At 45.9% G+C, this 23,055-nt stretch overlaps 3 protein-coding genes across 4 annotated transcripts in view; 1 reads left to right on the top strand and 2 right to left on the bottom strand.

The window, feature by feature from the left end:
• Positions 1–12,907, bottom strand: part of tanc2b (tetratricopeptide repeat, ankyrin repeat and coiled-coil containing 2b) — a 108,658-nt gene extending 95,751 nt beyond the window's left edge. For both annotated transcript variants that reach the window (XM_076151821.1, XM_076151822.1), the window contains exon 1: positions 12,475–12,907. The gene's annotated coding sequence lies outside the window, so the exon portion shown is untranslated. The remainder of the gene's footprint in view (positions 1–12,474) is intronic.
• A 6,362-nt stretch (positions 12,908–19,269) lies between these two features.
• On the bottom strand, positions 19,270–21,579 carry cntd1 (cyclin N-terminal domain containing 1). The gene is made up of 7 exons (XM_076151771.1): positions 21,411–21,579; positions 20,562–20,637; positions 20,297–20,468; positions 20,056–20,218; positions 19,826–19,970; positions 19,506–19,602; positions 19,270–19,371 (listed from the first exon to the last, which is right to left on the bottom strand). Exons 1-7 carry the CDS (start codon positions 21,577–21,579, stop codon positions 19,270–19,272), a joined length of 924 nt encoding a protein of 307 aa, XP_076007886.1.
• Positions 21,580–21,890: 311 nt separating this feature from the next.
• Positions 21,891–22,845, top strand: coa3a (cytochrome C oxidase assembly factor 3a). The gene is made up of 2 exons (XM_076151577.1): positions 21,891–22,134; positions 22,561–22,845. The coding sequence occupies exons 1-2, from the start codon at positions 21,939–21,941 to the stop codon at positions 22,662–22,664; spliced, it is 300 nt and encodes a 99-aa protein (XP_076007692.1). The 5' UTR covers positions 21,891–21,938; the 3' UTR covers positions 22,665–22,845.
• Positions 22,846–23,055: the final 210 nt, after the last annotated feature.

Genomic DNA, 23,055 nt, shown 5'->3' with positions numbered 1-23,055 from the left:
CGTCTAAACAAGTCACTTCAGCAGTGGGAAAGGCCTTCTGTGACATCGTCAAGTTGAATTTGAAGGAAAATGTTTTTGTTCTGGGATTTGAATGTTTGGGGGAAAGGATTGTGAGTGAAAACCAAAACAGTTTGGAAAAACTATACAATCTCCTCCAACAAACATGATTGTTGGCTATTTTTCTATCGATGATTAGCTCCGATAAATCCTTTTTGAGATGGTTTAGTTGTGCAGGTTTGAGAGTGTGAGAAGTTGCCAGAAATAAAATGATACTGCTGTGTGGGGGCTTCAGGTTTGGGGTTAAAGAAACATTGGCAGAGGCCTGGTAAGGACGGGGGGGGTCGTTTCTCAAGGTAGAGTCGGGTGTCACTCGAAGCCAGAAGGGTCACAAAGGCCAAGCAGCTGTCCTGCAGCAGATGAAAATAATGGAAGCAGAGGAAATAATCGGAAATAAAAAATATGAACTCAATCAGCCATGGAAATTCTATAGAAATAAAATCATCATGTGCCTTTGTATGGTTGTGTATGTGGCCAGAAACATGATAATAAAAAATGTGGTGACCAAAATGAAGTCCCTGTGTGAGTGATAAGTTGTGTTTAAGCATTGGTGTGTTATAAACACCCCTGTTCATGTTCTCCCTACAGCAGGAACTCTTTCACATCATGAGGAAGCAGTTTCTTTGTCTAAGACTCTAACCTGCCACTTTGAGAAATAGCTTCTCAGACAAATTGGCCAACTAAAACCAGCCTGCACACACACACACACACACCCACACACACAGAAGGAGCCTGAGCTCTCCCCTGACAACATTTTCTGTCCTCCAAAGACCTGGAAAATAAAATATAGTGCCCCTGCGGAACAATTAAAGTGAGAAAAAAAAATTACCTACCATTGTTATCACAAGGTTAAATTAATATAGGTTGTCCTGGCCTAGACGGGAAATCAGGCAAAACAGGCCATGGTAGGGAGATTGCTAATCTGGGAGTCTTTAATGTTACACTGAGGACCGCCTCGCTCTCACTTCACTTCATGGTGATTGCCCGTGTCACAGAAAAGAGCAATATCCTCATAAAATAAACAATATTTAGGGTTCCTCTGTGTGGCGGGGTTGAGGAGAAGAGCTGGTTGTGTGGAGTAAATTATTCATGTATTTACATCATTTGCATGGAATTATAGAAGCATTACCTTGAATAGTGATGATGATGATGACTGCCTTCTGGATATTAATGCATTATTTACCCTACAATTTGATATTTCCAGAACAATACAAGACTTCACTCCACCCCTAATGACATAGATGTAACACTATTTACAAGATGGGGGATCTCAGTTGGAGGGGGGCCGCACAAAAAGCTTTTATTTAGCGTTTCATAAGGTTGTTTGCTTTGCCCAGTTTAGCCCCAAAGTTCCCACTAGACACACAAGACTGCTGGCTGCCTGTGATCATCTGACGGGGCCTGGCATTCTTTCACAGCCCACACGGCAGCAGGGTCATTAGAAGCCGCCTTGCCCCCCCCCCTGCTGTGTGAGGGTCAGCGCTGACCCTCTTAATTGCCCCTCCCGTGCTCAGGACCTCTTCTGGGACGTCGGCATCATTATCGCATGCGCTTGATGTTTTTTTATCCGTCCGCAATCTGCCAGGGAGAGTTGAAAGGGGCCAGACTATCAAAAAAATGGAGACTGTGCCAGGGAATAATGTGAGATCACTTATTACTGATTTTAAAAGAAAAATCAAAACCTTAGATTAATTCATGCACGTGATCAATTTGTCAATATGGCCCCAAAGTAGAAATATGGATAAGATAGATACACACTAATGAGATATGGCATCCATCCATATCCATCATCCATATCAAATTAGGTACCTGATAAGGATTTATTACAATTATCATTAGTTGGGATAGAGGATTTGCAATTTTGTTCCTACACATACCAGAGCTGATTACTCCATTAATAATCTATTAAATAAATATAAAATCAAACAGTGACAGACAATAAAGGGAAAGCGCGTTCTTTGACTTGGGCAACAACGCCACCTCATCCGTTTACGACCGACGAGTGCAGCAGAGACGACATCCCTTTCTGCGTATCGAGCCTCGTTTGTCCCTCTGCAACAACTTCGGATCAACACATTAGCAGACATGAGGGAGCTTGGAACCATTTCATCTGCTTTGTGAATTACCAAAAAGAGAGAGGGAGGGAGAGAGAGAGAGCGAAAGAGAGAGAGAGAAACACAGCTGGGAAACAGGATGCCCACCCACTGAATTTGAGGTCTAAGTGCTACTGGGCTGCATTTCCCATTTCTCGCAAACAAGCTGTGACTGTAATGGGATTTCTAATGCGACAGTCTGGCCTTTATCCGAAACCAACTGTAACTCTCTCTCTCTCTCTCTCTCTCTCTCTCTCTCTCTCTCTGCTTTTTCACCTGCGTCGGCTTCCTCTTGTTCTTAAGTCTCCAGCCCAAACGAGTAGCGCTGCCTCTTGTCCTCAGACCCGAGCTGCTGCTGCTGGTGCCACGTTGGAAGGCGGCGAGAAAGAGAGAGGCATAAAGGAAGTCTGTGCCAAAGCGGAACACAAAAGCCCTGGGCCGGCTTGCCAAAGACCCGGGGTGAACAAAATCGGCATTATCTCTTGAATAACACGGCAGCTAGCGGCTTATTCAGGATCCCTACGTACACTCACAACAAATAAAAAGTAGGCCATCCGAGCAGCAGCCTGGCAGGTGTCGCGCTTTAAGTGGTAGGTACAGAGTTGAATGGCGGTGTCAAGCCGTCGCCCATGCACGCTGAATTAAGAGGGGTTGACATTAAACAATACAAATCTTCTCGACAAGCACATGCCATCTGCCAGTCTGTGTCTGACTGAATGATCCTTTCACAGTCAATGCTATTTTGAGTGCTTGATCTTATTCTGTGCCGATCAAGATGAATTAAAAACATTTTTTGGGGCGGGGGGTTAGGGGGGGGGGGGAACAGTCAGTTGAGCTGTCCTGGCAGGAGAGTGGAGCTTTCAAAGCATGGAGAATAGGATTCGGAGCAGGGAGCCGGTTTCAAATCGGAGCCTGAGATGAGCCTCTTTCTTGAATTCCATCTCATTATAGCGGTTACATCTTGCGAGAGAGTCGGATATGTTAATACTCTCGCTCAGTCCTTAACGCCATAATGCCTCTAGTGAGATCCGTCTCCTGCATTCACGGCGAACACTTCAAGCGGAGACATGAAACTGTAGGCACACACACGACTACGAGTTAAACAAGTACGAGGGGCAACATATTAACGGAAGGCCTTCTTTCAATGTCAGCCCCAACATCAAAGTAACTTAACAAAGCAGCCATAAGGAGCTCATGTGTCAGTTTGAATAATTCTCCTCCGATGTTGGCAGGAAGCACATCCCCCCCTGACCCCCACAGTAGGAGTCACATCTTCAGTCATTAGCTCCGTGGCACAATGTTAAAAATGCATGCTTGAGGGCCTCCGATGTCTTTTGCCGGCTAAATCAAGAGGTGATATGATATAGTTGCCTTGGAGGTGACATTAACACTCGGTGGGGATTGCAAGCTGGATATCAATTAGACCCTCATTAGGCATTAAGAGGCTGCGTCCCCTCTGGCTTCCTGTCACCCACCGTGACACTGGCAAGACTGACCCTGACCTTGAGGGAAGCTGGCACTTTGCTGATGTTCCTCCAGCCCTGTGAGATCAGTCATCAAGGAACTCTGGCAGACATGCGGCTGTTTTAGTGGAATAAAAAAAGAGGAACAAGCCAAACAACCAATAAATCTGATCACTGAGAAGAAAATGTAGCCCTCACTGAAGGTCCTTCCTTTCCGTCGATCCCTGACCAGGTTCTCCAACATTGACCTGGGGGATCTCCAGACCTCCCCCAGGCCAGATTAGGCTCCATAATCCCTCCGGCATATTCTGCATCTGCCCCATGATCTCCTCCCTGTTGGATCGCCTCCCGTGGGAAGCGTCCTAATTAGATGCCTGAACCACCTCGGCTGACTCCTCCCAAAGTGAAGGTCATCAACTACAACGTCTGCCTATATCTGATAGTGATAAGTGTGATGTCACTGTTAAGAGGTAAACAAAACGCCACAATAGATGCAGTGACGTGAATGATCTTCCTCTAGAGGAGACTAGGTTGCTTTCTGTGATTCTAATCCCATTTGAAATCAACACCGCACTCAATAATGTTTCTCTTCTTATTAGCCCCAAACCGCCGTTTCACTCGTTGGTCCTTTTACAGTGAATTTCTGATTTCTTGTGCATAAATAGCTGCATTTGCTGATATTAAGTTGATGAGTTCCTGGTGTAGTTTGAGTTCTGTTTGACAGTTTAGGTAGTAAGGAAACGCTTTTTTGCTGACCTGATAAGGCAGAAGCTCATTAGCAGCGAGCAGACAAGGGAAAAAGAAAAGCCATTAGGGGAGCGAGACCCTGGAAGCTCATTAAATCGGCTTTCATAATGTCATCCACAGGTAAGCGTTCAGTCTGGGCCAGTCCGCCGCCTTACTGCAACCCTTTTTTTTTATGTGTAGTGTGGCCGCGTGTAGTTAACGCCATTATCTCGCCGACACAGTCTCCTTACTGTGAAAGCAATATAAGCACTCAGAGGGAGCCGTTTAAAGTATCTGCTACTGTTGAATCTGCAGGATATCCTCGTCCATTCCAAACCCTGGGCTGCGGTTAAAACACTGTCCCTGAGTGATGAGCTACAGGCGATTATTGCAAATAGTTTATCACGACTCCTCCCTGGAGAACTAATCTCCGATCCAAATACTTTGCGGGGCGTTGCTCTTCATTCTTGCCCCCTTGTGTGTGGTTTGGGCCAGAGGTGGTATGGAGTATTTTTAGACAGAGTCAGAAGGGACTGCATGTTCTAACCGCTAACACAATGAACTTTCATGCCTGAACAAGGACATAATTGGGTGAGTCGGGCGTAAGCAGTGGACCACTCCCCGACCTTCGACGTGATGAAGGAAGCCACCGAAACAGAAACTAGCCTCGGTGCCGTTTGTGCTCAGAGTCAAACGAGGCCGTCTATCTCTACATAACACAATAAAGCGTCTGATCCCGTCTGAACACTTCTTTTGAAAGACTTGCAAATGCATGGGAACTAACAAGCGGCATGATGGATGTGCAGTGTGTAGCAACAAAGCGTACAGTGCAGTAAATTGCGCCACCTTCAGAGGCGCAGTAATGTAGATCCCACAGTTAAGCCATGAAATGTATTTGCAGCGGACAAGCCCATGCAGCTGCAGGCATTATGGTCAGTAATCCCACATTTGTTTGGACTAAGAAGGCCCAAGTATAGGCCTTTGCTGCATGTGCTTTGCTTTTTGAAAATTTATTTGGAAATCACAAGTGTGCATGGATTGAACCGCAACCATTTGGCCTGAGTGAAACACAATGGTTTTGGCTAAAAAGGAGAATTAAAAATAGCTGCTTCTGCTGCTGCTGCTGTGCCACGTAGCTTTAGCAGGGAACTCGGCTGGCAGCAGGCAGACTGAGGGTTGACTGCTTCACAGTTGTCGCTTGCGGGGTAGGAGCGTTCGCCTCTCCAGCAACTGACTCTATCTTATTGCTGCGGATCTATGTTGTGTTTTAGAATGTGTTAGTTTAGGGATTGTTGGTCCCTGCCGTGAATAACAAGCAAGGTCATGAGACGATAAACAACAGCAGCAGAACGTGGGAAAGCTCAGCACACAGCCTGTTCCTTTTGTTTGTGGCAAAGTGTGTGGCTTTGCTCTGCATTTTTTTCTTCTTCTTTACAGATACCAATAACAAACCGACTTCAGAGAAGAAATTGTAGGCTGTCGGTCCAAAGACTACTTCCTTCTTTCAGTGATTAGTCTAAAATGAAAGCCCCCTTTGAGGCAGAAGTCAGCCACACCACTGAGGCAACTTTGACACAGTCATCAGGCTCACTCGACTGGAAAGTGCATAATGTTATGCGGGGTAATTAAAGGATAATGCCTGTGGTCTTAGGTCCGTGCCAGTGGTTTAGGTTGTGACTCTCCTTTATGCCATTTCAAACTTGTGTCTACACACAGTCTGCATAGCTGTAGATATCAGCACTCCTTTTCCTACATTAAGAAAAAAAGGCCATTCAGCGTTGAACGGTATAAAGAACAACTTGTGCAACTTTAGAGTTCCACGACTGCAAAGACATTAGATCATTAGTTTCGCGAAAAGAAACGGAAGTGTGCACAAAAATAAGGATCGGGACTAATTTATAAAACAAATTGCATCAACCACAACAACCTATTTAAAAGATTATTTGCTCTGTTTTACAATATCCAAGACTAAATCAGTGGTTCTCCAACAGCCTACAGGTATGAAACTTAACACTAGAATATCACTGATTATCTTAGACGGTGCATGATCACCCTCAGACTTTTTGGCTGCGGTGGCATGAAGTGATGAAGGAGTTCCACAAACATAACGCTGATAAGACTCTAACGCCCATCACCTTACAGGAATGTGCGATCAAACGTGACAGTAGTCAAAACAACAACGGGCGGCAAACACTCCCGACTTCGCTCAAGCCTGATTGCCGTGCGGCGTTCTCATTGGCTGTCAGCTCAGGCGCACCAGATCACATCAAATAAACAATAACCCTCAAATTATCACACTTAAATAACACTTATTATTATTTACAGCTCACTTATACATTTCAGTTGTGGGATACAAACGAATCCGTTGTAAACAGCCGGGGCTCAGACTCAAACAATGCTACTGTTCATAAAAAAACCCTCGTCTGCTACACTCCTACACGCGTCGTCACACCCTCATTTCGCACAAAAAGACAACGGAAGCAGCTGTATGATCGACAACATGCTCACTGTGGTTTTGCAGACACAAATTATAACAAAGTTAACCCATTACTGCCACTTCACATCACAGAGGTCGGGCCCATCTCCCCCCGCCGGTTGCTAACTGAGCAACATGCATAAAAGAACAGTGAAGCTATTTATATGTCACAGAGCACCAGTGTTTCATTGACAGCCCACAGATCATATTAAAAAGCCTTGGCAGCAGCAGTGTCAATGTGGAAGCATTAAGGAGGTGACATGGCCGTAACCCTTTTTGTCTTGCGCCTGAGCCTATTACAGCACGCAGGAGGAATGCACAGCTAAGATGGATGGCAAACAACAACAGATGTGAGTGAGGAGAGCAGGCGGGGGGGTGGGGGGGGGAGCACACAAAGCTTGGGGTGACACACGTACGTCGCTCACAAAAGGACACCACAGTGAAATACGTAGGAACACACAAAAGGGCAAATGGTGGGCTAAAAGTAAACCGTGTCACTGTAGTACACAAGTGCTAGATCTTGCAGGGGGGTGGAGTGGTGTGGAGGCGGGAGCAGAGGTCACCGGTTGCTCCCAACAACACTGAAAAGTGAAGGAGGGGGGGGGGGGGGGGGTATGTAGGTTGGTATCGTTACTGTTGTCCCAGCTATGGGACGGAGCTCTCAGGCCTGATGAATGCGTTGCAATTTATCTGCCATCAGCAGCTGGGCCCGGCTCAAGCAGCTGCTTAACAGGCTAACAGGGATCCCCAGGTCCCCGGGAGGAGAGAGTGTGAGTGGCAGACCCCGTCGGACGCGCTTATGTATCCAATCTTTGTTATCCAACAGCTCGGCCATCTTGGCAGAATCGGGGCGATGTCATGTAATGTGAGAGGAAACGGAACGCATGGGCACTTCTGCTTGTCCAGAGAGGCGATTAACTGGAATCCATTACAGGAACCATGCAGCAGTGAACTCAACTGACTCCAGTACAACCAGCAACTGCAAGGATGAAGCATATGAAGGATATCGCCGCAAACTATGAGTATCAGTGGACGTTTTACACACATCAGGGCCGGTGAGAGCGGATTTCAATCTACGGCAGCTGTTTAAGATACACTTTCCTTCGTCGGCTATCCAGACTGAGACCCTGATGCAACAGAATAACCAGTGGTGAATGTTCTGCAGGCTGGTGCTTTCCTGGGCCACTATGAATGTCATAAATAAAATTAAACAGAACACGTGTAATGTAACATGAGAATGTGGCTTAAACGCTGGGGTTTGAGTTGTTGTTGTTGCTGTTGCAACCGAGGTCTATTTGTAAAGTCTCCCCGTTTGTGCATTCAAGGTCAGTCTGACGAGCAACATGGTGCAAAGGAAGCAAAACAAAACTTGCTCACCAATTTCATCCCACAGTGAAATTTGAATAGACTTTCATATGCTTGGAATACAAATGGAATATGGTCACTGACACTATTAAGGTTTCTACGCTTTTACTGGGACATTGTCAGCACGTGGTTGTTTGCGAGGTTGGGAGTGTTTAGTAATAAGCAGAGGTGAGGGACAAGGAGAGACCCGAGGGTGAAATCACTGATTCACTAAGCTGAACAGCCAATCGGTGAGCTCCCCCTTTCACCACAGAGAGCTCGTTGGCCTGCGATAACCGTCGACTAAAGCCGATGGTGTCGTCGACAGGTGGCCGCAGATGTTCACCGTTGGCGCAACTGCAGCCAACGGTTGGCGTGTCCGGCCTCCACACTGAGAGGCTTTGTGGGGGAAAACATGGATCACAATGAAAAGGAGTGTGTGTGTGTGTGTGTGTGTGTGTGTGTGTGTGTGTGTGTGTGTGTGTGTGTGTGTGTGTGTGTGTGTGTGTGTGTGTGTGTGTGTGTGTGTGTGTGTGTGTGTGTGTGTGTGTGTGTGAGAGAGCTGGCTCCAGGCGGTGTGACTGTCAGATATGGAAGTTTGCAGCGCTGAACAGCGAAGGCAAAACTCTCCCAGACGCAAGCCTCCACTTATTACATATTGATGCCGTGTTCCCATTTGTTGCTACGAATCTAGTAACTAGGCCCGCACATCACGGCTCCTCCTGTGTGTATAACAGAACAAAACACCAAAGTAATTTGATCGTGTATCTTATTTTTGGTCCCACTACTGGATTCTTTTCTTAACGCTGTAAAAATCCGACTCCTTTGAAGAGAGGCAGGCGAAAACATGTGCGTGCAATACAAAAACAGTGTCAACAGCACTTTTCTTCCCCTTGTTTGGGTTTCTTGAAAGCGTCGTCCTTTCACATACAAAACAGCGTATCCAGAGCGATACCGCAATGTTTCCACAGTTGGGTTCAAAGTGCTCCTCGGCTATAACTCACAGCCGTATGAAGTGGTGTTTGTGACGGATAAATACCCCGGGACGACCTCAATTGTGTGGGACTGAACCACAGCTAACACAGGGGCTGGCGTCCAATACAAACAGCGAGCCGTGTCGAAGGCTCGCCGATACCGGTAGGTGAGAAACCTGGCGGTGGGTTAGGCATCCGTCAGAACGTCAGCGACTCCCCAGCAGCGCGGCCTTGGACGAAAGGGACGGAGCGGAGATCACAGCTGCTTACCGCCGCGTCATTCCTCTGATGGAGAAGCCCAGGAAAAGCCCAGATGAAAATAAAAGCCCGGATTACCGCCGGTCTGCTCGCTAACAAGAAAGAACGAGGAGCTAAGAAGACGCCTTTTCCGCATCATTATTACATAATCAAAGGGCCGAGCAGGAACGAGGGAGACGCCTGGGGAGAGTCCTTCGCTTGTTAAAAGGGGTTCAGCACATTGTTATTTCTTCTAAATGAGGCCGTTTCTGTGTGTTTTATAGCCCAACGGGAATATCTTTATCAACTTATGTCCCCGTGTGTTAAAGCTGCAGGTATTCCTCTAACGGAGGCGGGATTTCTCTAAAGCACGTGTGTGACGCTATGATATTGCTGTGTGTGTGCCTTGCCTTGCATTTCTAAAGAGATTGCCTTGCCCACTCTCCGGGCTTAGAATTGAGTTACCGGCCACGACAGAAATAAATTATGAACAAAATATCAATTTTAATTCCCTTTACGCTGCATCTTTTTTTCTTCTTCTCCAAACTGATGATGAAGCGTTGCATGCTGTATGCGCAGCACACACACATAAATACATACATAACCAAAACACCCTTGCGTTTTCTTATTTCCTATACATCTAATTAGGGCTTTGCTGATTTCCCTCGACTGCTCCTCCTGATTAAAACAGTATAAAGAGCGGCATTTACCTCAACGCTGGGAGAAACAAATCTAAAACATCCCAGAGGACGACACCTTTATTCCCTCTCCAGGAAACCATCTCAGGTTTTGTCGCCGCTGATAAGATTCAGCGAGCGACACCCGGGCACAGTCTGGCTGGCTGGATGATACGGACGCCGACGGAGCACTCTGACACGTTAAACAACAGACCTTTTCATATCTGAAGGAGCAGTGTGTGCAGGGATGCCTTAATTAACTCCGACCACTTTAATAAGAAGATAGACTGCAGTGATACATATCAATTCATTACTGGTCTGCGTGTCGTAAAACAACTGTGAGACCGGTGCGTCCCTTTACTCCTTTACTGTGTCCTCTACACTGCCTCTCCCTGTCAGAGTGTTTAAAAGCTACACGTTCACGGCAGATGCAGGGTTTCCATTTGTATGAATCCTTTAGGGAACTGCACTCGATGTATGTCCAGATGTATCAATACGTCTACCAACTGGAATAAGAAAATATAGCAGCAAATAACAAAGCAGAAATGTAAACTGAGATATTTTCATGTTGCCACTTAGTGGATTTGAATCCTGATCGGGCGGCAGAATGAACTGTTTTGTCTTCCACAGGTATATTTGATCTATTTGACATTGACGTTGCATGCCGAGTGTGCTCACCTGATGTTCTTACAACGGAGTGTTAATCAACAACTACTTTAATAAATCCTGGTTTAGTTCAGTGAGACGCTAGAAACACCCAAACCGATTGAATACTGCTTTTTGAGTGTCAATGCCTTCTTTTGGACTGATTTGCCATTACAAAGTAATTGATGAATCTATTCATTGGTGAAAAAGAGCTACAATAAGAGGAAATGGAACCAATCTTAAGGGATATTGCCGGTTCAGTTTACACCCCAGGTTTGTTCAGTACACTTGTGTGGTTAAACTATTTTGTAACCAAACAAATGGCTGAGACTGTAAATCGTGGCTGTGATCACAATGTTGAACAAAAATAACTAAATCCTAACCTAACCTAAACCAAATCCTTGCCTCGATTGCTTACACGAGACCTTTAAAGGGGTTAAACTCCAGGCCTGCCAGTGGGCCTGAAGGAGGGCACGGTGTTTGGCTGGGATTGTGGGAAACGACGCCTTGTCACTGCCCACACGAGCAGAGAGATAAGCGCTGCGAGACAACAACACAAAAAAGAAAAAGTTAAGGAATGACTACAAAAGACAAACATAGTGATCTCATAATGGAAAAGCTCCACGGGCAGATGTGTGTCAGCGGTTGGTAGCAAGAGAGCAGCGAAAGCAGTGCGTGTCACTGATGTGATGAGCGAAAGCTTTGAGGGTGACTGTCTTTTATCTCTGGCGAGCCGAGCTGACAACTGAGAACCAGAATAGAACAGTGCAGCGAGACAGCAGTCATCTCCACCCTCATTCAAAAACCATGAGAACTGGAACCCAAATCTCACCCCGTTTGCAGACCCATTTTCTCCCCGGATACACGCTTTTACACACCACATCTTTGGCCATTTGCTGCCACTAGATCCACACAACCTACTACAGTGAAAACCAAAACCTTTCAAATCTCACAGCCTTCCCCCTTTTAAGGTGGACTTAGTTTCAACCATGTAAAGCACTGAATAATGATCACAGGGAAATAAGCGTTTTCTCCTACCACACAACAGACATTACACAGATTAACAGCCTTTGTTCAAACATATTATTACCACATAAGTCGCTGTCAAGAAGGACCAGATGTCAGATAATAGGCTGTGCAGAGTGAGGTAGGTGCTGGCCTGGAGCCATTGAACAAGTAAGAACAGCTTCTTTCCCATATAAACCTCCTCACTTTGTGGACAGCTCCTAGTCTGGGTGGGCAAATCTAACGCACCTACAGAGGATCTACAGTGAAGAAGAGGCCTGTAGGGTGCAAATACAGGAGAAGGTTCAATCACAATCTGACTATCTGGGGAGATCAAGCCAGGGCCTCGTTTTTTGGTCAGATCTGCAACATTGTGGTATGAATGACTAAGAGGAATGAGCCACAGCCAATCATATTACTGCTCAACAAATCTGTTGCTCGGAATCATGAAAGTGGTGGAAATCACAGGAGGAACATGTAACAATACACAACCGCGGATTTGCTTGATTTTGCGCACAAAAGGAGGTTTAGTGTATCTCAATAAACACGGGGGTGTTTATTGGCTTAGCTGGCTGGCGTTTGCCCAAGGGAAGCTGCAACACAAGGCAATAGGTTACCGATTGGCTGCTGCAACCCTGACACCTCTCACACACACACACACACACACACATTCATACACATACATCTGTTCTATTGAGAGAATAAGCAAATACAAACTTTGAAATGTGTTAAAATGGACGGGACGGGAGGACGCCGTAGTAAACAAACAAACATTACCTTTCCTACACTTGAATCTTTGGATTTCTGCCCGGCTTTGGCATCTCATCCGCGGCTCGTCTGCTGCTGCTGCTCCCGCTGCTCTGCTGCAGCGCTCCGTGCGCCTCCCTCAGCCAAATTAACACACTTGTCCGCACGTTTCCAGCCGGCCCCCAAATACCCAGAGAGAGTCTGAAAATAACCGCAGCGATAAAAGACACCGCTGTTCGCTCCCAATGCAGAGGGTTGTCACGGCAGCGACACCCATGGGTGTACGCGGGGCAAGATCGCTCCGTAGGTAAAGTGCCCGGACTGTCCGCTACTTCTCGCCGGTCCAATTGCGTCAAAGTGTCCGGACCGTCCACAATAAGAGTCACGCGTGTGTGTGTGATGCAGACGGAGCCAATGGGTGCCCGGTGCCACGCAGCGCCGCAACATGGAGCGCTGACCTGCCTATCACTGGGTCAAGTCGGTTAAATGTAATAAAAACTCCACTTCCTGTAAGCGCTTTCAAAATAAAGACACTGCCGACGAACGCTCTCAACGTTTGCAACGCGCGATGCAAAGCAGCAGCTAAAAAAAACAAATAGATTTATGAGATGCGCATAAAGTTCATGACATTGCAACTTTTCTATAGGTATTCATTTCATTTTGTAACACGTATTTGTCAGTTTTGTGCCGCTGTCTTGACGCAGCTGCCTGAGCCCTGGCGGAGCGCAGGCACAAACAGTGGGGGTGGGAAGCAAACTTAATGAATTATTTATGAAGAAAAGCACTAATACCTAAATCATTCATAATTATTCAAGATAAACAAGGTCGCTGCCAATCAAACGTCAATTGCTCTCCCCTTAAGACCGGCCTTTTGACATCGGAAATGATAGATGGACACGCAGTTGGTGAGTCCAAGACATTATCCTGACCAAACTCCCACCCCCTTCGTCAATCAATCAATGAAATTACAGGCCTATCAGCCAGAGTTAAAATGAAGGCTGTTGTGTGGGGTAAACCACATAGACACAGTAGCTTTTAATTGTGGTATATTTAGTTGACATAAATCCACAAGCCATCACTTTCATATTGTAATGAAAGTGCATATGATACGCTGAGAGGTCATTTAAGGAGAGGGAGTGTTTGTATCCGTGTCAGAACACTGTGTTCTAAGGGAGGGGGGGTCATATAATAGACTATAAAACAACACGGCTTATCCACAAATCATTCAGTGGTTTGTGACCAAAATGCGTCATTTTCTTTCACTGGCTTCTTAAGTTTGTCTGCCGGTGGTCTGTGACCCGTTTACACACTCGGAACGAAACTTGTAAACAACACAACGCCTACAACTGACGCTACAACGTCTACAAACCCGGTTCTGAACACTGCTTCAAATGTTTACGTACTGTTTTCAAGTTCAGTTGTATTTTATGCTTCGTTTCTCCTTGAACGTGTTTTATAAATGATGTAAAGCACTTGAAGAAGCCTTGTGAATGAAATGTGCTTTGTAGATGAATTTGTGTTGTTTGTATTTGTAGTTGTACCTTTTTATCCTCGCCCGTTTTAACAAATGAATTAATTCTTAGTTTGTGGCGTCGTCAACGTTCCAATATGAGATCCAATTGGCCTTATACTTGCTTCAGCTGCCCATCACTCACAGAGAAGTAGTGCATAAATGAGTTCCTCAGTCTTATTGACCTTTGTACAGTGAAGTGTGAGCTGGTACACACTGTACAATGGCGGTGAGATCAGATCAGCTCACACTTCTGTTTGCCTAAAAGCAACTACTCCCTTCCCAGTGTCTGATAACCTCGCTTTGCGTTGTTAGTTCCCGTATATAAACATCTAAAGGGAGTGACATATGTGAAATCACTTTATGTTTACCCACTGGGGACACATAATGATTCAATTTCTGTTTACTGTTACCTTCCTTGACAAGCACACATACACAAAACTACACAATATACAACAAAGAGAGCACAAGCCTGGATCTCCAAGGTTGGACACGTGACAAAAAATGCAACGTCTCAGCTTGTGAGTGATGCAGCTAAATATATCCCTCCATTGGCAGCGTGGACAAACACACCACACACACGCACACACACCAGCTCCAATTAGAAACTCAAACAACAAACAAACAAGACACGAGCTCTCCAATTATAGTAGCCATAAAATAATAATGTAAGAAAGATAAGATTCACTCTCCCGTGTTTCATTTGACCTTCCCCCAAACATGTTAACAGTGACATCATTCCTGTTGTAATGATGTTTGGTCTCTTAGGTGGTTCTATTCATGCGTCCCACCATTATCAATTGGTAATGCAAATAAAACTGCAAATTCTATGCAAATGCTGGACGCCTGAACTCGTGTTTCTGGCAGGTTTGGAGGCTTTGGAGTGAACGGTGCTTGTTGTGACACCACACAAACAAATGACAAACAAATGACAAACAAACAGGCTTGTTCGCTCTTGTGTGATCGTGTGTGTGTGTGTGTGTGTGTGTGATCGTGTGTGTGTGTGTGATCGTGTGTGTGTGTGTGTCATTGTTCAGAGAGGTGGCACGAAACGGAAACTGTGTGCCTTAAGAGCCAAAGAACTCCATTTATAAGTATGACACCATTGTTGTTACTTTGTTGGTTTGGATGACATCAATGTGGTAACCTTGCTAGTTTGATGACATCACTATTGTTTATTTGAACAGCTGTAGAGTTTTAAGCCACTGTTGTAAGCGACGCAGGAAGCAACGCAACTGTTTCACTGTGCATTTGACTTTGTAATTTTGTGTTAAAAAAACTGAGGCCAACCTTTGACCTTAAACCGAACATTTGTTTGGTGACACAGAAGAGGACGATCCTCGGAAGGCCTTCCCCTGGACAAGATGGCTAGCGAAGGAGAAATATCTGAGCAAGACAACTGGTTTGCCCAGGAAATGGCACCCATCAGAGATTTCATGAAAAGAACCAGGGGTTGGATCGCAGCTGTGCAAGAGTCGGCACCGACAAAAGTAGAAAAGCCACAAGCTGAGCGTGCGAGCCTGCAAGATTCTGTTGGACCAAGTGACAGTATTTCGCAAGTTGGTGTTAACCGCAGTAGAAACTCCCGCCTGTGTGGCTCTCTGAGGGGTCATGCACCAATGACATCACGGGCTTTGTCAGCACGTGCTAAACTAGAGGCGAACCACGCGGCCCTGCTCGAACGTGCGGCGGCACTGAAGGCCAAGCAGCAGCTGGAGTGGGAAGAAGCCGCCTTAAAGCAACAGCGCAGTCTCGACCGTGTTGCGGCACTGAGGAGAAGACAGCGGCTCGAGCAACAGCTGGAGTCAGAAGAAGCCGCCTCAGAGCAACAGCGGAGTCTCGAACGCGCCGCGGCACTGAGGAGCGAACAACGGCTCAGGTCCGAAGAAGCCGCCTTAAAACAACGGTGGAGTTTGGAGTTAGCCAGGATCAAAGCTAAAAAAGAAGCACTCCAGCTGGGGACGGCATTGGCTGAAATCAATGCAAAATTAAAAGTGTTTAAGAAATATAAAAGGTCAGAAGGCGCACTGGAGCAAAAGCGACGTAGTGCGAGCGCCAAACAGGAGGAAGGTGGCGTTTCGCTCCCTCGGCCAGTCAACGCGACCCTTTACGGGCAACCGTGGACGCAGAGCCACCCGGTACCATCAGCACTGCCAACGGCTCAACCGGAGTCTCACCCACAGGCACAAACACCCTACGCCCATGGATTGGTACAACCTGACTCCAGTTCCTTCAGTTAAGTGCTCTTGTGAGAATGCTTTACAGGGAATGTCTTTCACAATTACATTCTCTCTTCTGACAGAAACACTCAAAAAGGTGGAAAGGAGAACAGGCAGAAGCATGTTCCACACCGCTCACTGCTAATGTGACTCCATCGCATTCCAACAACCTCAAAATCAGGACACATCATCATGGATCTTGGGCGCAACGACTGGCAGCTGCAAAGAACGGCTCACAGGTAACGAATATACTCTGCCTCAATAGGGAAACATCCACTCTTCATCTCGAGTTAATACAGCTTTCTCAGACGGTCTTAACATTCTAAATCCTCTTTGCTCGACACCTGCAGCCGCGCCCCTGCAGCTCGGGGAGGAGAGCTCCATCTGAGCCGAGGAGCCCGTGGAACAAAGGCTCGGTGTCCTGCCTCCCAGCCATCTCCAGTGCAACACACAACATGACTGCAGAGTTGGCAAAGACTTCAAAGATTCCCCACAGAGGGAAGGCCTTCGCTGCGTCCAACTGTAAGTTTTTCAAAAAGAAATAAGAGAAATTGCGAGCTGCAGGTTACAGATGGACCGGCCGACTTCATTTCATTTCCTGGACTATTTGTGTAGCTCATTTTTTCTGTACATTCTTCTCCCCAAGGTCATAAAGAACACCCTGCACAGTATCACAGCAAGTACCCATCTGTGCATGTAAAAGGCAGAGTTTTCAACGAATCCCCCGACGGGAACGCGAGCAAACAAACACAAAGCCGAGACAACCTGGAGAGCAAGAACAAGATGAAACACCTTGGTAACAAAGCAAACGTCTCCCCCAGGAAAGAGACGTTCCGTGCAACAACATTAGAGGGACACCCGCTCCCACAGCCTCTGCTCCACAACCGCAGACGATCACACACGTCGTGGCCGCGCCTGTTGACTCTGCATCAACAGTTCCAGAGCCCCGAGGCCGAGCCTGATCTGCAGCCGATACCTGATCTCTCGGAGGGAAGCAGTCTCACGGAAGATGACGAAGAAGAAGACATAAGCAGTGAAGACTATTCCAGAGAGGACTTCTATACTTCAGATGATAGCCTTGACCCCGAGTGTTACACCCACGCTGATATTCTAGAGAATGTTCTGCAAGACACAAGCGCTGTCCCACACCGCCATCATCTTCCCTGGGTGGTGCTGTCGAGTGAATCTGAAGGAGAGGAGGTGGATGATGACTTGTCAGCCTCCTGGCAGGACACGGATAGGAGCTATTACGTCCCTGAACCGTGGATAGGCTCTCAGTCAAGCTCGTCCTCAACTAGCCCTTCTTCCAGTCCTCGTAGCCTGAATTGCCCACAGTCCTTCCGCTCACAGTTAACGGGGATACCGGGTACTGCGTCTGTTAGCACTGATGGACACCGACCGGTTCCTTCGGGGCAACCTAACCTGGTACCACTGCCACCTATCATCGACCGAGTCAACAGAATCTCCATCATGGCGTTCTCTCAGCGGGCAGAACCTCATTTCCCTCAGCTTCTCAGGAGGTCTCGAATCCAATGGCGAACCTCACAGCCAAGTCTGGATTCCACTCCTAGGAGCAGCTTCTCCGAGAGACGGTTTACTGCGGGACCTCTGCAAGAACCCGGTACCGCTGACGCACTGTTCTGCCCTAATCAGGCCTCAGCTTGGAGAACATCTGGACAGGGAGACTATCTGACCCTGGAGATGATGATGCGGCACAATATCAATCAGAGGCAACACCTGGGGTGGACAGAGACAAGAGTGGACCAGAGAGGGACTTTGGCCGGCCAAGATGCACAATCAGCAAGAGGGAGCTGGGATACGATACGCACACTCAAGCAATGGTGAGTATGAGATACTTCCATCCCATTTTACCAGTTCTTCGAAACCAAAAGTCCCGAATTTTATATAATACAGCTATTAAGATGCTGGCCAAGTATGTCAGTATGAAATATGTTCTTCTGCTGTCTACAGGTCATTGGCCGAGGCATCTGATGAGGAAGGTGACCAGTGTCGGATTTGCCAGAGTGGTGCAACATCTCCCACCAACCCTCTGCTGACGCCCTGCCAGTGTTCAGGCAGCCTGCAGTTCATTCACCACGACTGTCTGAAGAAATGGATGCAGACGCAAATCGAGTCGGGTCAGTTTAAAAGGAGCGGGAGGAATTTTTACGCAAACCTGGACAGAAACAACCTTTGTGATATTTAGCTGTGCTGTTTTATGCCTTTTCAGGATCGGAGCTGTCTGCTGTGAAAACGTGTGAACTTTGTAAGGGGAGTCTCGCGCTGGACCAGCACAACTTTGACTTGGACGGTTATTACCGCAGACATGGACACCAGGTAAACCGAGACAGAGTAAATCAATGGATACAATCTAAATCTAAAGGCCAAGAAAGCCTGCAAAGATAGTTTATAAACCTATAGCTTAGCCTGCTATGTCTCTCCGTAGGTGGATGAGTTAACTGCAGAAACAGCTCTTCAAGTAGCACTCTCACATGTTCTGCAGGTGGTCCTCCTCCAATGACAATCGTCTCCATCTCTCCATGTTGAGAAAGTAATTCAGCATATTGCTACACTAAATCTACCACAATTTAAAGTCATTTGCAAGTTTTTTTAAGGTATTGTACTGATTAGGGGGGTGACCTACAAGATAAGTGGCACTGATAAATAAGCTTGAATTGATAAAAAAGCGTATTTAAATGTCTGAGAAGAACGTAAGCATGTCAAATTTCACAAAGGGGTTGTTGATTCCGTCCCCAGATCTGGGCATTGTCATCCTTCCCCTGATTGAGAACCAGCGAGGCCAGATGACGCAGCACAACACACTTAGTCCCTTCATATACTGCAACTTCAACGTGGACCAACATGACAATGGAGACTGAATATTAAAATTAATTCACTTAAGTCCTTTTTGTCGAACGCAGTATTTATTACTTTTTGCAACATTTCCCAGTTTCTTTTTCTTATGTTCATCTTCTCAGATGTGCATGCGTTCCTTTAAACTGATTCTATTTTGTCAACAACTGAGATAGGAAAACAAACTTAGACATTAACTTAACATGAGGACGAACTAAAGCAAGTTGCATTAACTGAAGACTCTTAAGTTAAACTGGGTCTGGTAATGTGCATCAGTGTCACGTGAGCAAAATCCCTGATGCTTTTCTGCGAGATTCCTGTGATGAAGTTCAGTTCCTTCACTACCTGTGACGTGCGAAAACGACAAGTAAGGCTATCAAGTCACGGAAATGTACACATCCATTATGTTTCGTAGTTCTGAATTCATTTGTGTTGTATAAATGTAAGGATTGTACGATACGGACTAACTCATGCTTCACCTGTTCCCATTTGCTGACACTTTGGATGTACGAGGCCACGGCGATGACGCCAACGCCAAGCAGCATGAAGTCCTGAGTGACTGTAGCAAACTTCTCTCTGGTTTTCAGATTTAAGGGTTAATAAAGGCTAATTATATATCAGGCAGTACCAAATCACAATAGCTCTTCAGGTGAGTGTGTGTGTTGTACGAGGCGAAGAGTAACATTAGAGCGAAAGACGGTTTACAGTCCAGTTTTTGTTCAACTTAATCACCATCTACCAGCTTAGAGAGTCTATAAACATCAGAGAACATGTTTTGAGACACATTGTGTACCCGTACCTCTGTTCCCCGGACGGACTGGCACACTGAGTGGTGACCCTCAGCAAAGAGTCGTAGATGGCGGCCCTCTGTACACAGGTGAATCGGAGAACATGGCGGCACAGGTGGTACAGGTGTTCCACAGGGACGGGCGAGTCGTTGTGTCCTGAAGGTGAAAATGATTTACATTTCTTCGTTATATCCTTCTTCACGTACTGTTAATTGATTTGTGTTTGCGTATGAGAACTTACCGAGCACCTCCAGGAGTATTTCCACATATACCAGAGGGTTTGGGACGCTTAGCCTGAATTCAAGCCCCTTCAACACCGTCATCTCTGATTCCATGACCGCCTGTTTAGATACGCTGAGGCCAGCTGACGTCAGAAAGCGCACTGCAGTATGGTTGTTGATCATCTGGAAAAAATGGTAAGAGCGTAGAAGATTACATAATGGGAAATAGAAAGATTAATTGGAGGCTTCACAAAAACTTACATTACTACACAAAGCCATTTTGCTTGCAAGCTGCACACAGGAGAACACAATAAGGGGGAATTTCTCCTTGCGCTCGTCCAAAACATGATCCTCGCCGTGTCTCGGTTGATCGGCAGCTGCACCTTGAGGTGTGGGTGTAGTGAAGGGCTCTTTAAGGTGCTTGATCATGAACCTGGGTGAGATAATTGTTCACATAAGAGGCATACTTAACCATTATATCAAATGGCGTGTGGGAAAGCAAACAGAATGTGCTGCTCCTTGTTACCTCTCGAGTAATTCCGTCGCGTGGTACGCAACAGATGGATCGAGCCTCAGCTCCTCTGTGATCAGGAAGATGTACTCTGAGGACAGAAAATATCAAAACGAGCTGTTGAGATGTATATTCACATAGATAAACGTATATTCACATAGATAAACGTGAGAGATTGTAATTGTTCCATACTGCAAGGTGGAGCAGTAAGATGACAAAGGCTGAGTTGTCATGCAGGTCAATGGATTTCACATAACAAAGGGGATGAAATATGAGCCATAACACTCCAGGGTTAATACCGGCATTCAGAAAGGCTTTAGCTGCAAATGTCACTGCTGGGATGAGTGTCAGGCAAGCATGCAAACTCTCCAAAGGCGTATAACAGATATTACTGGTTATTCAAAGTCATTCATGAGCTTTGTGGAGTGGCCTTAAGTGATCACATAGAGAAGAAAGGGGAATTAATATCCTCAGATCACATATTAAGGTAGCTGTAAATCGTCTTTTAGATGACCAGGGGGTCCAACACAGACAGAAAGGGAGAATTCATTACTTTATCTTTCCAGTTTCTCGTTTAATAAAACAACTGAGAGCAAGTCAAATCTTAGGCACCAAGTCACAAGTATGAGTAAGTAACACCACCCACCAGCCAAACACTAGCACAACTTTGTCGTGACTGGCCTTATTTGGACAGAAATCCAAGTATTATTTGCGTTTGTTCATTACAAAGAGGCGAAACATTGCAAAATACTGTTTTTTTTGGGAAAGTTTGAGAAGTTGAACTGCTAACGAGGTCACCAATATCACCTGCCCATACTTGCTCATGTGCAATGTGTTAGCTCTACGTAGCATGACGTAACTTACCAATGAATCGGTTATCTGGGACGTGTCCGCTACATTTAGTTAAATTGTTGAGTTTGTCTCTGTTTGTTTTGTTGAGGTTGACGAGAAAATCTGACAGCAGGTCAAATGAAGCTTCGTGAAATTTGACTCGTTGACTCTGGTGCGGATAAAACAGGAATCTTCTCGCCATTTTGACTGACAATGCGAACAATGCCACGCGAATAATATATGATAAATGTAACTGTGTAGACAAGGTATGATTGAAAGTCGAGCTGAGTTGTGTGTAATACTTATATTCTCCTGTAGATAGCGATGTAGCCACAGTTTTTCAGTTAGCAGGAACCAAAGCTAGCATGGGGACCCATTTGTATGTGACACAATTTCCTCACAGAACGCTCTGTGATTGGTTACATTCTTGTGGCCAAACGCAGATTTAACAACACATGGATAGTCTGCTGAAGGCACTCATACACCTAACCTCCCTTAGCGGATGATTTGCAACACAGCTGCTTGATTTTAGGAGACAACCTTGCCGCTTTGACAGCAGACATGGCGGACAAGACGCCGAAAGAACCTGGCGCTCCGTATGCGGCGAGGATAGACCCGACGAAAGATGGCTTATCTCATGAACAGATGCACTATATGAGACAGGTGGAGCTCGAACATTGGAAGAGGAAAACACAGAAGCTGAAGACGCGGAATGTTCTGACTGGATTCGCCATTGGAGCGATTGTTCTGGGTATTTGTATCCTTGCCAAGTACACTGACACAAGGTGAACCGGGTAACGTTAGCTTAGCCTGCTAATATTACTTAACTCCTGGGATTGTGCAACTTTTATCAATGTTACTTTATTAGAAAGCCAAATTACACGTTTGACAGACTGGTGCATGTAGTATAAAGTGGATCTCCATTCATTAAAGGCTAGCCTAGGACGCGGAAGGACCATAGAAATGAATGGAGGTTATAACGTGCAATATAAATACATAACAGGTCGTTTCCGGTCAAACGGATCTAATCTATTTGACCGTGCAGCAGTCAGGACAGGATGTGTCCACATTCTTGTTCAGCCTCAGCATTAAATTCTGTTTGTTAACCTAAATGTACTTCTGAAGGACATGATTTAAACCATTGCCTCTACGTGTTTGCTGCCTTAACTGCTTTTCCCTCTAGATGGCTACACATTTTACTCAGTATCCCAGGAGCGGATCATGGATGAAATAGACGAAGAGGCCAAACGTGCAAGAACGCAGGGACAAAAGACTGGTGCCAATTGAGATACAACCAGATTGCGTGGCCCTGAGTTATCTTGCACCGAGGGACTTTCTTGTGGACACTGTGGCCGCTGTTTCATATTCCACGGCTGACTACAGTGTCTCTTCTGTTGAGGCAGCTTTGGACTTTTTGTCTTGATAGTAAAAGATAATTGTGTTCTGTTGCTGTCTTTAGATGTGCGTTGATAATGATTTAAACTTGCCTGCCGGTGGAAAGGACTAATCCACTGATGTCAACATGATCTTACATTGCTGCCCTAAAGTCCTCAGACTGCAGTGTAATCACCACCATACCATGTTCAGTGATCTGATGTGACTATGAAGGGAATATCCTAATGTGTGCCAGCTAATTATGTCAACAGCAGCCTTCATTAGCTACATATGCTTATAAAAT

The sequence above is a fragment of the Genypterus blacodes genome, unplaced genomic scaffold, assembly GCF_046128005.1.
Source record: "Genypterus blacodes isolate CSIRO-AG114 ecotype Tasmania unplaced genomic scaffold, CSIRO-AGI_Gbla_v1 ptg000055l_1, whole genome shotgun sequence".
Taxonomy (NCBI): Eukaryota; Metazoa; Chordata; class Actinopteri; order Ophidiiformes; family Ophidiidae; genus Genypterus; species Genypterus blacodes.
The sequence above is the reverse complement of the archived record's forward strand: the minus strand, read 5'-3'. Positions and strand labels throughout refer to the sequence as shown.